Here is a 13,573-nt window from a genome sequence, read left to right as displayed (position 1 = left end):
CACTAAATTGGGAAAGGATTGAGAATCCAACTCCGTGGGCCCCACTCATTTTTGGAGTGGGGAGTGGGAGTGGGAATCCACTCCCACCTTTCCATTTTCTACCTTTTTTTTTTAATTTAATTCAATTTAATGTTTTATAAGTAATAAAATAAAATAATATTAAATTTATTTAAATAATAATTTGCATTGATTCTAAGTTAAAATGATTTAAAAATAATATTATTATATTAATAGAGAATTAATAAATATAATATTATTATATTTATTTTAAAAATAATAGTACTATATTTATTTAATATTAATAATAATAAATAGTTTATTCTAAGAAAATATTAATTTTGTACTAAATAATATTATATTATTATTTTATATAATAATAAATTTAATATAATTATATTTAAATTAATATAATTCTATTAAATAAAATAAAATAACGTTTCATTTTATATTAAAATTAAAATTAATAAAAATTGTGATGTTCATAATTAAGAATATTAATAATTATTATAAATTTAAAAATATAATAAAACAAATATTTATTCATTAAATATATTTTTTATTATTTTGTAATTAAAAACTACAATTCTTTAAATAATGATAAAATTGTAAACACATAAATTGAATTTTGATTTCCATTTCATACTTCTATTTCAATGTAAGTAAACAACCTACTCTCACTCTCACTCCCACTCCATACTCCTAATCCTAAAATTCTCACTCCTTAGTATTCACACTCCAATTCAAAAAATAAATGCTACCTTATTGAATTCTTACAATATGTACATTGATTATTATGTGATTGATTGAAAGGTAAGATATATGCAGTAAGAATTCAATGGATAATGATATATACATTGCGAGCACCTCAAAAGTTTCTCTCAGTGGAATTTTAAGTGTAATTGTGTAAAGATGAAAAGTAACTAGTGGTTTTAAGGGAATGTTAAATTTCTAATTGCAGTTAGGCGAGTATACACTATTCATAAAATATTTCAATTTCTCTATAAACTAATAATATTATTAAGGTGTAATTGACACATTGTATTGTATAATTTAATATATGGTGCATTTAATTAGACTGTATTACATTAACGTTATATTATAATAATATAACATTAATATTTAGTGTTATATTATACTATATAAAAATTTTAATTACCTTGTTGCATTGGTTATTCTTTATGATTAATTAAAATTTTATTTTGGAAAAGTCAAGTCTTTTAAAAAATTAGTTCCGAATAATTAAAGTAAGACGTATGCATTTATATAAGATTGTTCTTTATAAGTTTTCAATGGGCCCCCTGTTCCAGAAGCTGTTTGACTTTGCAAATTAATCTTGACCATTTAATGAATCTGATTGACACCCAAAATTTTGACTACTTTACACACTTTTATTTTTAATTTTGTATCAATCAACTACTTTGACACTAAAAATAATTATTTTATCTCTATATAAATTAAAAGACCGTTCTATTCTATAAAATTTTAAAAAATAAAAAATTATAATTATAATAATACCCCTAAATTTAATAAAATAAATAATTAAATCCAATATGTTAATATTTTATAAATATAATTCATTTAAAAATTATCATGTTAATTTTTTGTAATCATAATTTTATTTAATTTGTATGGGGAAGTTTCTTAATATTAATTATAGGGAAGTTTACAATAATTATAAGGAGCTTTTCTCTTTATGGTACTTTTTATAAACTTCCCTATACTTAATTTAACAACAAAAATTCAATGAAATTATAATTATAAAAAAATTATAACTACAAGATGTTATTTTTTATAATTATAATTTCATTTAAAAATTATCATCTTAAACTTATGAGATTTATTTGTTTTATTGAATTTAGGGGGTATTATTATAATTATAATTTTTATTAAAATTCTGTAAAATAAAATAGTTTTTTAATTCATTTAGGGATAAAATGATTATTTTTAGTGTCAAAGTGATTAATTGATACAAGTTTAGAAACAAAGGTGGTAAAACGTACATGTTAAAATTTTGTGATAATTAGATATATATATATATATATATATATATATATATGAAAAAAAAATGTGGTGTAGAGATAATTTTCCTTATTTTAATGTTTTTTTTTTCATTTGTTTTTCTAAAGGGCCCAAGCGATATTTTCACAGTTCATACCAGCAAGGACTGCTACAGTGCTACTACAACTACCGAAATCCCATCGGTGGCAATGAGCGAAAAAGAAGATATTGAGAGTTGAGACCGTGTGGGCGAAAGAGCAGCTGAGATTCGAGAGCCTTACCAGAGGCATGTCCAATTTAATTTTGAGATTCGTCACTTCGAGTTTCAAAGGCAACAGAGCCATGCTCAATTTCTAATAAATTGTTGGACTCATTCGACCCCCAAAACTGCTGTTGGAAAAATAAGACAATGAGTTGTTATTTGAAGGCATAATTTTAAGTCGGATCAACTTTGTATAAGCAGAAGGTTAATGATGATTCAAAATCTCTTATGTGAGTGTCTCGAAATGATATATTTGAATACTCAAAATGATTCTAAGATGAATGAGAAATTGACGCTTAAAGTACATTCTTTCACTGTATTAAATAAAAGTAGGAGTTATAGAAATTGTAGTGGCTAGTTAAATTCAGAACTAATTATGCAATCAATTCAAAAATTTATTCTAAGATTGTAATGGTCAATTAAATTTGGATTTTAATATTAAATTACACAAAATTTAATATGAGGTTAACGAGGTTGCAATTATACTTTGAATTAAATTTAAAAATTAAATCAAAGGTTTAATAGGCAGCATTTCCACTTTTCATTAGATACTAAAAGCAATGCTTACAGGTGCATTTAAAAAGAAACTAAATGCATCGGCTAAGGAATTTACAATAATCAAATTATTGGACAAAAATGCTTCTCTCAGAATTATATAAATTGACATTCTTCTTCATTTCAAGGAAGTGGTAAGGAGAGCATGAGACAACAGAATCTGTTGAAAGAAGTGATAGATGGAAGAATAGAATTAGATAATCTTCAATTCCTCTTTTGTCATGCATCTACTTTGATAGAGTTCAAACACAATGGAAGTTGGTTGTGGAATAATCTGGTGGTGCACCAGAGTAAGCGGCGATTTTGTTAAGGAAAATGTCGTATCACCCAAGAGCCAGCTATTCATCACTGTTGCTGCTTGTTGTTGCGTTGCCACTATTGCTTGCTTCCCTTGCTGCCGCCGCGGCTGTAGTTCACTGCCGTGCTTTCTCTGCCGATCGCCGGTGATGATGATGATGATGATGATGCATATTATTGTTATTGCTATTGTTGTTGTTGTTGTTGGTTATCATTGTTATTATTATTTTAATAATAAAATTTTGAATAATAATAATCACAATTGTTATAACAAATAATAATAATGATAATGAGTAATTAAGGGTATTTTAGTAATTTACAAGAGTTCATTATAATTCTAAGATAAAATAAATTTATCAATGGTAATATAGCTTATTTTGATTAGAATTCTCATGTCTCAAGTAAGATTCTGATTTCTCATTCTGATTCTAACTTATTCTAATTTCAACTACAGCCCATTCCAATTATTGATTGATTTTTGCAATACAGATCTGCAGAGAGTCGGTCCGCACAACAGAGTTTACATGTTTATCTGCTGATAAAAGACAGCTCCCCTTTTTGTCAAATAAAGCCTGCATGCCCGAGATTTATCCATGCAATGCCATGCGTTGCCGAATCATCCAGCCAAATGTTGTGTCAACAGCCATGTGAAGGGTCTTTATTGAGCTAATCTTACGTGTTAGTGGGTAATTTTAAAAAGGGAAGGGTATTAAAAGAAATTAAGATAAGAGGATAATATGCATGTTAAAGGGTGATTATAAGATGAGGAAGGTTGATAACGTATCCTTCTTTTCTCAAACTGGTGGCCGAAAGTTAAGTATATTGGAAAGATTTGTAGACAATGAATCTGATTCCCCATGCTTTTGCATAGTTCAAAGTTTTTGTATTTGGAGGGTTCGGGGTAATCTTTAGCCAAAAGAAATTTGTGAAGGAAAAAGTGCATTGATCAAATGTAATTGGCTTGAAAGAACTGATGAAAATAAAAAGATGAGTCATAAGCTAGCTTGAATGACTGGGATCCCTAAATCTTGCCGCCATTTTCTTCTTCTTTTCGTATTGAGAAAATGACAATTCGTTTTTTTAAGAGGGTGCTTTTTCGTTGAGACCAATCCAAACATTCAAATTCTACAGGGCATTGGCATTAGAAAAGGAGACTACACAAGTTCCAGCATGTGCAAATATGGTATTGTGGACAAATACATGCCATAAAAACCAGGGATTTAGCCTTAGCGCAAGAGCAAATCAGCAAACGGGAAAGGAATAGATTCAATAAAGGGAACACTTTACATGCTGTCTAATTACTTTCTCATACTGATCCCACATGTGTCACTGTACAATAATAATATGCAAAGTGCTAACCAGCAAATCCATTTCATTTCCTTTCACGCGCGAAGGAATTTTTGGAAGTTTTTCACAACCATAAATAGAGGGATCCCCTAAATTACATTTCATGCACCTTACATCTACTCACATGAATAGTGTGTGGTGTGAGACCTACTCACTATTCATGCGAGTGAGTGTAAGATACATGAAATATAACTTTTCAAAAAAAAAAAAATGTAACTTATAATTTGTCGAAATAGAAATAACAACCCATGAGTAAAAATAAAAAGCGAACATGATTTCTCTTTTTATACATACTGCAGTCATGACATTAATTTATAAAATGAAGGAATTATTTGTACACAAAAAATAACTATGCATTTTAGTCTTTTATACTTTAGGTTAAGTATTCATTTAATCCCTATATTTTGAAAAATGTCTTAAGATAGTATTGCTATTGAATATGTGACACTCTTAACCTTATGCAAAAAAAAATTATAAAATTAATCTTAAAAACAAAGTAATAAAATAAATTAATATTAAAAATAAATAAATTTTATGCAGACAATAATGAATTACACTTATTGCGTAGTTCATTCTATCTGAATTATGAACCAAGTTGGATCGAATTTAAATTTGGTTTAGGTTTATATTTTGAACCCAATTCGATTCAATTCTCCAACTCGATTTGTTCGTAACCTAAACCAAAACTTGAATAACCCAAACTAAAACTCAATTTGCCCACTACTATTAAACAGACACTTAGACCAAAATATAGAGATTAAGAGTATCACTAAAAACTCTTTAAATAAAATTTTACTACTTATTTAAAGAGTCATATCAATAAAAAAAAGTTCGAAAAGATCCTCCAAATGAGATTTTTCAATATTAAAGAGACAAAAACATTATCTCATTTAAAGAATATCATTTAGAGAGCTTTCTGGAACTTTTAATTAAATATTATATTATTTTTCATCTCATAATTGATGAAAAGAGAGAAACATTATAACTACTATTACTTTTGTAGATGAAAATGTTTGATTAAAATAATATATATTTATTTTTATTTGAAAAGTTTTTTGAGAGTTAACTTCTTTTTTTCATTATTCTATTTGGCAAAAAGATAAGTATATAAGTATTTAAAGAGTTAAATTAGAAGAGTCTTTTGTTGATATTCTAAATAAGTATTAAATTAGTATTAAAAATTGTTTGATTATCAAACGATAAAAATATTATTTTGTGCTTATATTGTAATTTATATTTGTGTTTATGCAATATATTAAGGATTATTCATTATGTCTTAACTATATTTAATTTTATATATTTTTGTGTGTTTATTAGGTAAAATATTAATTTTATGTAATTCGAGACTCCAACTAGATAAACAAATGTCAAATTTGGATTTCAAAGGTCCGAAAACCTTAAGATGAGTCAAGACCGGCTTAAAATTGAGCTTGTGCAAAAAATTAACTTTTCTGTTGACCGAGCACTGATTGGATGATAAAATGAACTTACAATAGATATGGGTATATTAGATAGCTGGCAATTTTGATTAAGTCTCAACCATTCATGATTCAATGGCCACGATCGTGCCATGTGGTAATAATTAGTAAAGCAAGTTGTAGGATCTGATTCTTTGTATTCGGATCGACCTGATCCAACCATTAACCCGCCAAATCTCAACCATTCTTTAACCAAATCGGACGCTTCATAAGATAACACATGCAATGTTGACTTTTAAAGTTTGGCCAGTCATTAGACCTTGATCTAATGGTTGTGAGGAGCGTATGCATAAAGCTTAGGATGAATTGCAAAACATTGAATTATTAATTTATTTATTTTAAAGAGAGCTTCATTTTTTTGTTTTTGATCATCTATCTTCTTCTCAATTTCTCTTAATTTTTCAGTAATCTTATTTTTTAGGTGTGTTTTCATATTTTGTATAATTATTTTTATAAATAAATTTAGTTGTATTTTCAATTTTAATTATTTTTATTACTTTTAATTATGAGTAATTTAATTTTAATAATTATTTTTATTTCAATTATGCTTAGCTAAATAATCATATTTAGGTTAATATCTTTTGCATTCCCCTCTAAGATCCCCTCCCTCTCTCGCTTACCTCATCTCCATTTTGGCAGGCGATGCGACCTGAATTGTCTGGTTGCTGCACGCGAATAACTAGTACTTGCTCCACTCGGACCAATTCGTCCCGTAAGCTAAGCGTGATAGTTTGGCCATCACGATCGAATCAGTGCCTCTTTATAGGATTATATAAATTAGATTTGAAAGTGGTTTTGGAGTTGTTAGATGTGTGAAAGGGCGGTTAAAGTTAAAAAAAAAAACGAAGAAGAAGATGAACAGTGAAAGGAACGAAGAAGATGAAGAAGAAAGAAGAAGAGACAAAAAATTTCACTTTTTTTATTTTAAAGATTTTTTTTTAATTGTGTTATAGTCTTTAATTTTTATTATGATAACGTTGATTAATGCAGAGAATTGTTTGATTTAATGTGGAGAATAAAAAGAACATAAGAACAAAAAAATGGGATAAAGAAACAAAGATGAAACGAAAGAGAAAAAAAAAGTACAAGACGAAGAAATAAGAAGAAAAATAAGACGAAGAATAAAAGAAAACAATAATTTGGAAAACAAAAAAATTGAACTATAATTTTAAATTTTAATATAGGATAAATTGTAGTGGATGGCATGGTTGCTAATTTATTAGATTTCAAAACCCAAAATAGGAATAATTTTTTTCCAATAACTTGTTTCAAATTTTATTTTAAAAGAATATAACATATCATTTTTAACATTTTAATCATAAATTAATAAGGGTTTACAGTTCAAGATTCCTAAGAATAATTAATAAAAAAATGATAAATATTGGATATACTTAAATATTTATAAATTATTAATTATTTTATTATTTTAGCCTTAACTTCATGTTTGGAAAGAAAACTATACTAAAATGGCTTTTAATAAAAAAAAAATAATTATTAAACAAATAAGAAGATTAAAACTTATAACAAATGATATTAATAAAAAATAAACTAATAAAAAATTGGGATTAGGATTAGGGTTAAGATTTCGGTCTTTGAATTTCTCTAAATTTTATATATTTTTAATTTTTAATAATCCATTGAATTATATTAGGGAATGTAAACAAATTTAATGGGTTATTTTTTTTTAGATACTCTTAAGGGTAAAATGATATTTTGGATGGTAAAAGTCAACTAATTGATTAATGATTTGTATCCCTAAAATATTTAAATTCAAGATAAGGGTAAAAATTACTTTTAAAAAAAAAATTCATTGTGGAGATATTGTAAATAAAATTTGTGATTATTATATTTGTTTTATAAATTAAATATAAGTAAAAATTAATTTAATTTTTGAGGGTCTTTTACAATTTTTTTATAAGAGATTTTCATTAATAAATTTATTTTTATCATCTAACTTAAAATATGTTAGATTTTAAAGGGTAAAATGAAATTATTCTTATTAATCCACAAAACTTATTTTTTTTTAATACCAAAACTTAGTTAGCCGAGTTAAAAACATTCTAGTATTTTTATAAGTCAACATCAATCAACCGTTAAAAATAAATAATAATATTTAAAGGATAAATTAATAGTTTTATATTTTTATAGGATAAATTAAAGTATATTAATTTAATAAGAGTGGGACGAAATTCACCTTTATTTTATGAGAGTCCCTGTGTTACATTGAATGTACCATACATAATTTATAAAAATCACATAAATTATGAGATCTACATAATTATGTAGTTCTTATTAATTGTGTATGAGACTTTCAATGTAACATAGCAAAATTTTTATTTTATTATGGTATTGGTTCTAAAAATGCACACATTAAAACGCTATCGTATAAACCTGCATACGATTTGAATCGTTCTTTCTCGATCCGACTGTTCGAGTCTGAGAGTTTGTGGTTCATCGGGTTTGACTGACTGGCTCGCACTCTCTCTCTGCGCCATCTTCCTTTCGACATTCCAGGTTAAAATTTCGTTCATTTTCTGATATTTAGGGTTTTTTTACTCCTAAGACCCTAAAATCCTAAAAGGAAAAAAAAAATGCCGCGATTTTCACTTTCTCGAATTTTATCATCCTCAGTTAATATTAAAAACTCCAAAATCTTCGCTCTACATTTCACCACTGCTTCTCCCGCAGAGAGATTCTACACTCACCTGCAAAAGAACCCGAACAATATTGAAAAAACCCTAGCTACGGTTAAGGCCAAGCTGGACTCCACTTGTGTGATTGAAGTGTTACATAGGTGTTTCCCAAGTCAATCTCAAATGGGTATTCGTTTTTTCATATGGGCTGCTCTCCAATCAAGTTATAGGCACAGTTCATTTATGTATAACAGAGCTTGTGAAATGTCTAGAATTAAGCAAAACCCGAGTATTATTATTGATGTTGTTGAGGCTTATAAAGAAGAAGGGTGTGTTGTCAGTGTTAAGATGATGAAAGTGATTTTCAATTTGTGTGAAAAAGCTAGGCTTGCGAATGAGGCAATGTGGGTACTAAGGAAAATGCCTGAATTTGATTTGAGACCGGATACTATTATATATAATAATGTTATTCGGTTGTTTTGTGAAAAGGGCGATATGATTGCAGCTGATGAATTAATGAAAGGGATGGGGTTGATTGATCTTTACCCTGATATAATCACATATGTGTCAATGATTAAAGGGTTTTGCAATGCAGGTAGGTTAGAGGATGCTTGTGGGCTGTTTAAGGTTATGAAAAGACATGGTTGTGCAGCCAATTTGGTTGCATATTCTGCTCTTCTTGATGGGATTTGTAGGTTAGGGAGTATGGAGAGGGCATTGGAATTGCTAGGGGAGATGGAGAAAGAAGGTGGGGATTGTAGTCCAAATGTTGTCACTTATACTTCAGTCATTCAGATTTTTTGTGGGAAGGGTATGATGAAGGAAGCATTGGGGATTTTGGATAGAATGGAAGCTTTCGGCTGTGCTCCTAACCGTGTCACAATTAGTACATTGATTAAGGGCTTTTGTGTTGAAGGGAATCTAGATGAGGCTTATCAGTTGATTGATAAAGTTGTTGCCGGAGGTAGTGTATCATCTGGTGGCTGCTATAGTTCTCTAGTGGTCGAATTGGTTAGGACTAAAAGACTTAAGGAAGCAGAGAAGCTCTTTAGTAAGATGCTAGCCAGTGGGGTAAAACCTGATGGTCTTGCTTGTAGTGTTATGATTAGAGAGCTATGTTTGAGGGGACAGGTTTTGGAAGGTTTTTGCTTATATGAGGACATTGAGAAGATTGGATTCTTATCTTCCGTTGACTCGGATATCCATTCTGTTCTCTTACTCGGGCTTTGTCGAAAAAACCATTCAGTGGAAGCTGCAAAGCTTGCAAGGTTCATGCTGAAAAAAAGAATTTGGTTGCAAGGTCCTTATGTCGATAAAATAGTTGAACACTTGAAGAAATCTGGAGACGAGGAGCTAATTACAAATCTTCCTAAAATTGGAGGTTGATGTTGTGCAAACAACAAAATTTATTATCCTTGGACGCCCCTGTTTGTTAGTAAACAGCTAGAATTTTTTGGCTAGAAACTTTTGAACTGATAAGAAACTGATCCAGAATAGGATATGCAGAATTGGCTCTTATCTTTGTCATTCATGGCCAAACCAAGACCTGTCCAGATTCTCTTAAAAAAAATGTGTAATTTGGAAAGGAATTGGTGCTTCCCAGATCAGATTATATATGAGTCTAATTCTCATTGATCAAGGTTTTAGTGAGATTGATACAAGGGTGGGCTGTTTTTCCTGTTTGGAGCATGCTTTGAGGTGATTCATTTTAACCCCAACTTCCCAATTCTTTGTCTGCTCAAGCATTATCCAATTATTCTTCTTCACTTTGAACATATTCTTGAGACTACTTTTCTCCCATATTTTTTTGGGAATGGCCTTAGTGTCACTTTCTATCTCAATTCATATGTTAATCTTGTCACCATCTGACATACATGAAACAACTTATAGATATAGTCATTTTGATTGAGCTTTTTCTTATTATACACTCTTGGGAGCATATCGGCCCTATGAAAGGCTGTGGCTTTAAGTGATCTAGAGAATGGTGGACTATTTTATGGGGGTAGCTTGATATGTTATGCAACCAACAAGGATATCATTGTTGACATTTGAGAAGTTAATTTTCTTCCAGATCCGCTAGTTCAATAGCTTAAATATGATTGTTTTATCTCAAATCTTTATGGTAGCTTGGAAATATGCTGAATGTATGACAGTGACAGAATATGTTGTTTAATGAAATGATAATCATTTCTTTCCTCTTGTGTAAACTTCTTCTAGGTATGCTAACTGCATAAATCTATCAGAATAGGTTATTTCTTTGAAGGCTGTCTCTTACCTTCTAACCAGAGTTTTAATTGCATGTTAGGTAAATTTAAGGCTTTTTCTTACTCTCTAACTTTTCCAGAGAGCTGGTGAAAATATTGGTTGCAGCTTGAGCACACTTATCTTTTGTCATGGATAGGAAGAATGAATGTGTGCTTTTTTTGAGTCAGAGCTCATGCGCGTAAGAAGTCAGAATCCTATCAACTGGTAGCTGTAGCTCCTGAATGGCCATTCAAGGTACTTGTGACAGAATTGCTGAGATTCATACAATTAGTCAATTAACTAATTGCAAGTTAGTGTTGGCTTTTGCAACTATTTTGTTTTGATGGTGACAGGCTGTTCAACTCTGATTGCTTCTTTCTTAGCCAAAGAAAAAAAAAAGGTTCAACTCTGTCATTGGTACTGACCTGGCAACCATCAGCCTGCCTGATTTGATGTCTAAATTGATGGCCAAAACCATAAATACTGCCTTAGAAATTCTCTACTGTGAAGTAATGTTGTCATTTTCGTTGTCACAAAAATGTTTATGTGATAAAGATCAGCCCTGTACCTACATTAGGTATCGGTTTAGGGCTTATTATCAATGTTGGCCGGTAACTGCATGTCACATAAAGGAGAGAAAGGTAATATTGATGTGATTAAAGTTTGGCAAGTGAGCTTCACATGTGTACTCCATTGACTATACTGATAGCCAACGGATGTTCCAAGATTGATTTATCTGTTTGGAATATGCATTGGTGCCTTATTAGTGGATCCTTTAGGAATCCTTTGTAAAAGAAAATGTGGGGAACCTCAATCACCCACCTCTCCTTGTCTTTTTGTTATATTTGCTGATTTATTGTTGTCTTCTTTACATCTAGAACTCGGAGATGCTCAATCACTTGAGTTACAGTTCATATTTGATTTTACAGTCAAATGAACGCAATCGTCAAAAAATTACTTTCTTTATTATTTTGATTTGTGGCCAAGTGATGAAAACATTTGACTATTAACAAATGTATAACTAGGTTGTTGTGCATTTGTCTTAGTTAAGAAGTTTATTTAGGTTGTGCAGACAGTCCAACAATTCAAACCTTAGGTGAGAGAACTCATGAATGACAGAGCCAGTGTTGACAAATTGCCAAGGCTGTATCTTGTACATTGCGACTTAAATTTGGTGAGAAACTTTTGTTCTAGGTTGTGGATACATTTTGATTACTGCATCATGGTATGTTTTTCCCTCATTATTTTAGTTGAAGATTTATGTTAGTGGTCCACAGCTGCTCTTACTAGATGCTATGTTTACAAATGTACAAACTAAGAAAATGCGGAGTTGAAAATTATTTGGGAGATGCATGCTTTACGATACATGCATCATTGGGCGCCTCACTTGTTGCACCCACTAAAATCAGCACAATGATTTGGAGTCTGAATAATGAAGGATGGGATCAAATACTTTTTGCTTACTCCCACTTTCTCTCATCACAATCCATCACTTGGATTGGTTAACGATTCACTATTATTTGTCAATCTCTTTTGTCTCTTATAATTTTTGTGCTAATTTTTGTACTTATCATCATTACTTTTTAGTAGAAAGTTCTAGCTAGAGCTGATTAAATTTGACACGATCCGATTACCCAACGTGAACTGGACATGAATAAATGAATATGGATCGTCAAATTTGATATGATTATTAAACAGATTGAGTTCAGATGGACACAATTTTTATCGTGTTGGGTTATGGTTAAAATTTTTGACTCATTTATTCGAATATGACATGATTATATTTTTTATTCTAAATTAATTTGCAGGGTCTTGTCAGTAAAATTCAAAAATTAGACATGATTTTTTCTTTTTATATTTTTAGAAGGATGAATATATATATATAGAGAGAGAGAGAGTAAGCAGGTTAGTGGATAATCTGATTTAAATTTTTGTGTCGGGATAGTAACTCAATATTTTTGACACGATTATAAAATAAGTTGTGTTTGATTGACCTATGTTTAACATGACAGGAAGCTTGTGCGACACCAACATAACTTTATGACCTGTTTTACCAGCTTTAGATTTAGCTAATATTCTCGTACTTGAGTAGAAGAAGGTTCGTCATGTAATAATGCCTAATTTTTTGTGTTCGTTTTATTAATAAGACGATGAAGTTTTGGACTTACTTCTAATGTAGCCTTTGCTTTTCCCACTAAAGATAACATCCCCATGATTCTATACACATATATCTTTTTTTTTTTTTTTAAAGAAAGAAGCTTCCTTATATTGTATTTTTCCATTATTTTCTTTTTTCATATTTGGTGACTTGTTAATACTTATCACATAGTTGCTTGGCTTCATTTTTCCTTTTGGGATAATCTAATAAATTGTAATCTTTGTCCGCAAGGATGTAGATTTGCCATTATAAACGGTAATTCTCAAGCTTTAATTCCTGAATAAACATCACAAACACAAACCACAAAACTAATGTGCAATTCTTTTTTTCTGGGAATAAATGTGCAAATAAGTACCTTTCCTTCAAAAACAGAGATCTTGACTGATTGCTTTATTTTTGCTTTTATATGGTGGAATGATTAATTTGGTGCTCACCTAAGTCCTAACGATAATTAAGAATCAGTGTCGATGAAAATCAATTCTAGAGATGCTTGCTTCAGTGGGAAATTCATGTTTTCCCTTAAATGTATCATTATATTTTCTCACCTAACTACGAGATGGTGCCACTTACCTCATAATTAATGGGTAATTTTTAAAAGCCT

The 13,573-nt window shown here is 29.8% G+C and overlaps 1 protein-coding gene across 5 annotated transcripts; it reads left to right on the top strand.

The window, feature by feature from the left end:
* Positions 1-8,290: 8,290 nt before the first annotated feature.
* On the top strand, positions 8,291-12,506 carry LOC102616886 (pentatricopeptide repeat-containing protein At5g47360). 5 transcript variants are annotated; one of them, XM_052438447.1, is made up of 3 exons: positions 8,291-10,268; positions 10,915-11,069; positions 11,878-12,506. In XM_052438447.1, the coding sequence occupies exon 1, from the start codon at positions 8,529-8,531 to the stop codon at positions 9,954-9,956; it is 1,428 nt and encodes a 475-aa protein (XP_052294407.1). In that variant the 5' UTR covers positions 8,291-8,528; the 3' UTR covers positions 9,957-10,268; positions 10,915-11,069; positions 11,878-12,506. The 5 variants fall into 5 exon arrangements, with proteins under 5 accessions (XP_052294407.1, XP_006477135.2, XP_024954941.2 ...); XM_006477072.4 differs by lacking the exon at positions 11,878-12,506 and adding an exon at positions 11,168-11,780; XM_025099173.2 differs by lacking the exon at positions 11,878-12,506 and having other exon boundaries at positions 10,941-11,780.
* The last annotated feature ends 1,067 nt before the right edge of the window (positions 12,507-13,573 follow it).

This window comes from Citrus sinensis, chromosome 3 (assembly GCF_022201045.2).
Source record: "Citrus sinensis cultivar Valencia sweet orange chromosome 3, DVS_A1.0, whole genome shotgun sequence".
Classification (NCBI taxonomy): Eukaryota; Viridiplantae; Streptophyta; class Magnoliopsida; order Sapindales; family Rutaceae; genus Citrus; species Citrus sinensis.
The sequence above is the reverse complement of the archived record's forward strand: the minus strand, read 5'-3'. Positions and strand labels throughout refer to the sequence as shown.

Bases quoted from the DNA above. Each gene is read 5' to 3' on its own strand.
- LOC102616886 (XM_052438447.1), top strand. From the start codon at position 8,529: ATGCCGCGATTTTCACTTTCTCGAATTTTATCATCCTCAGTTAATATT.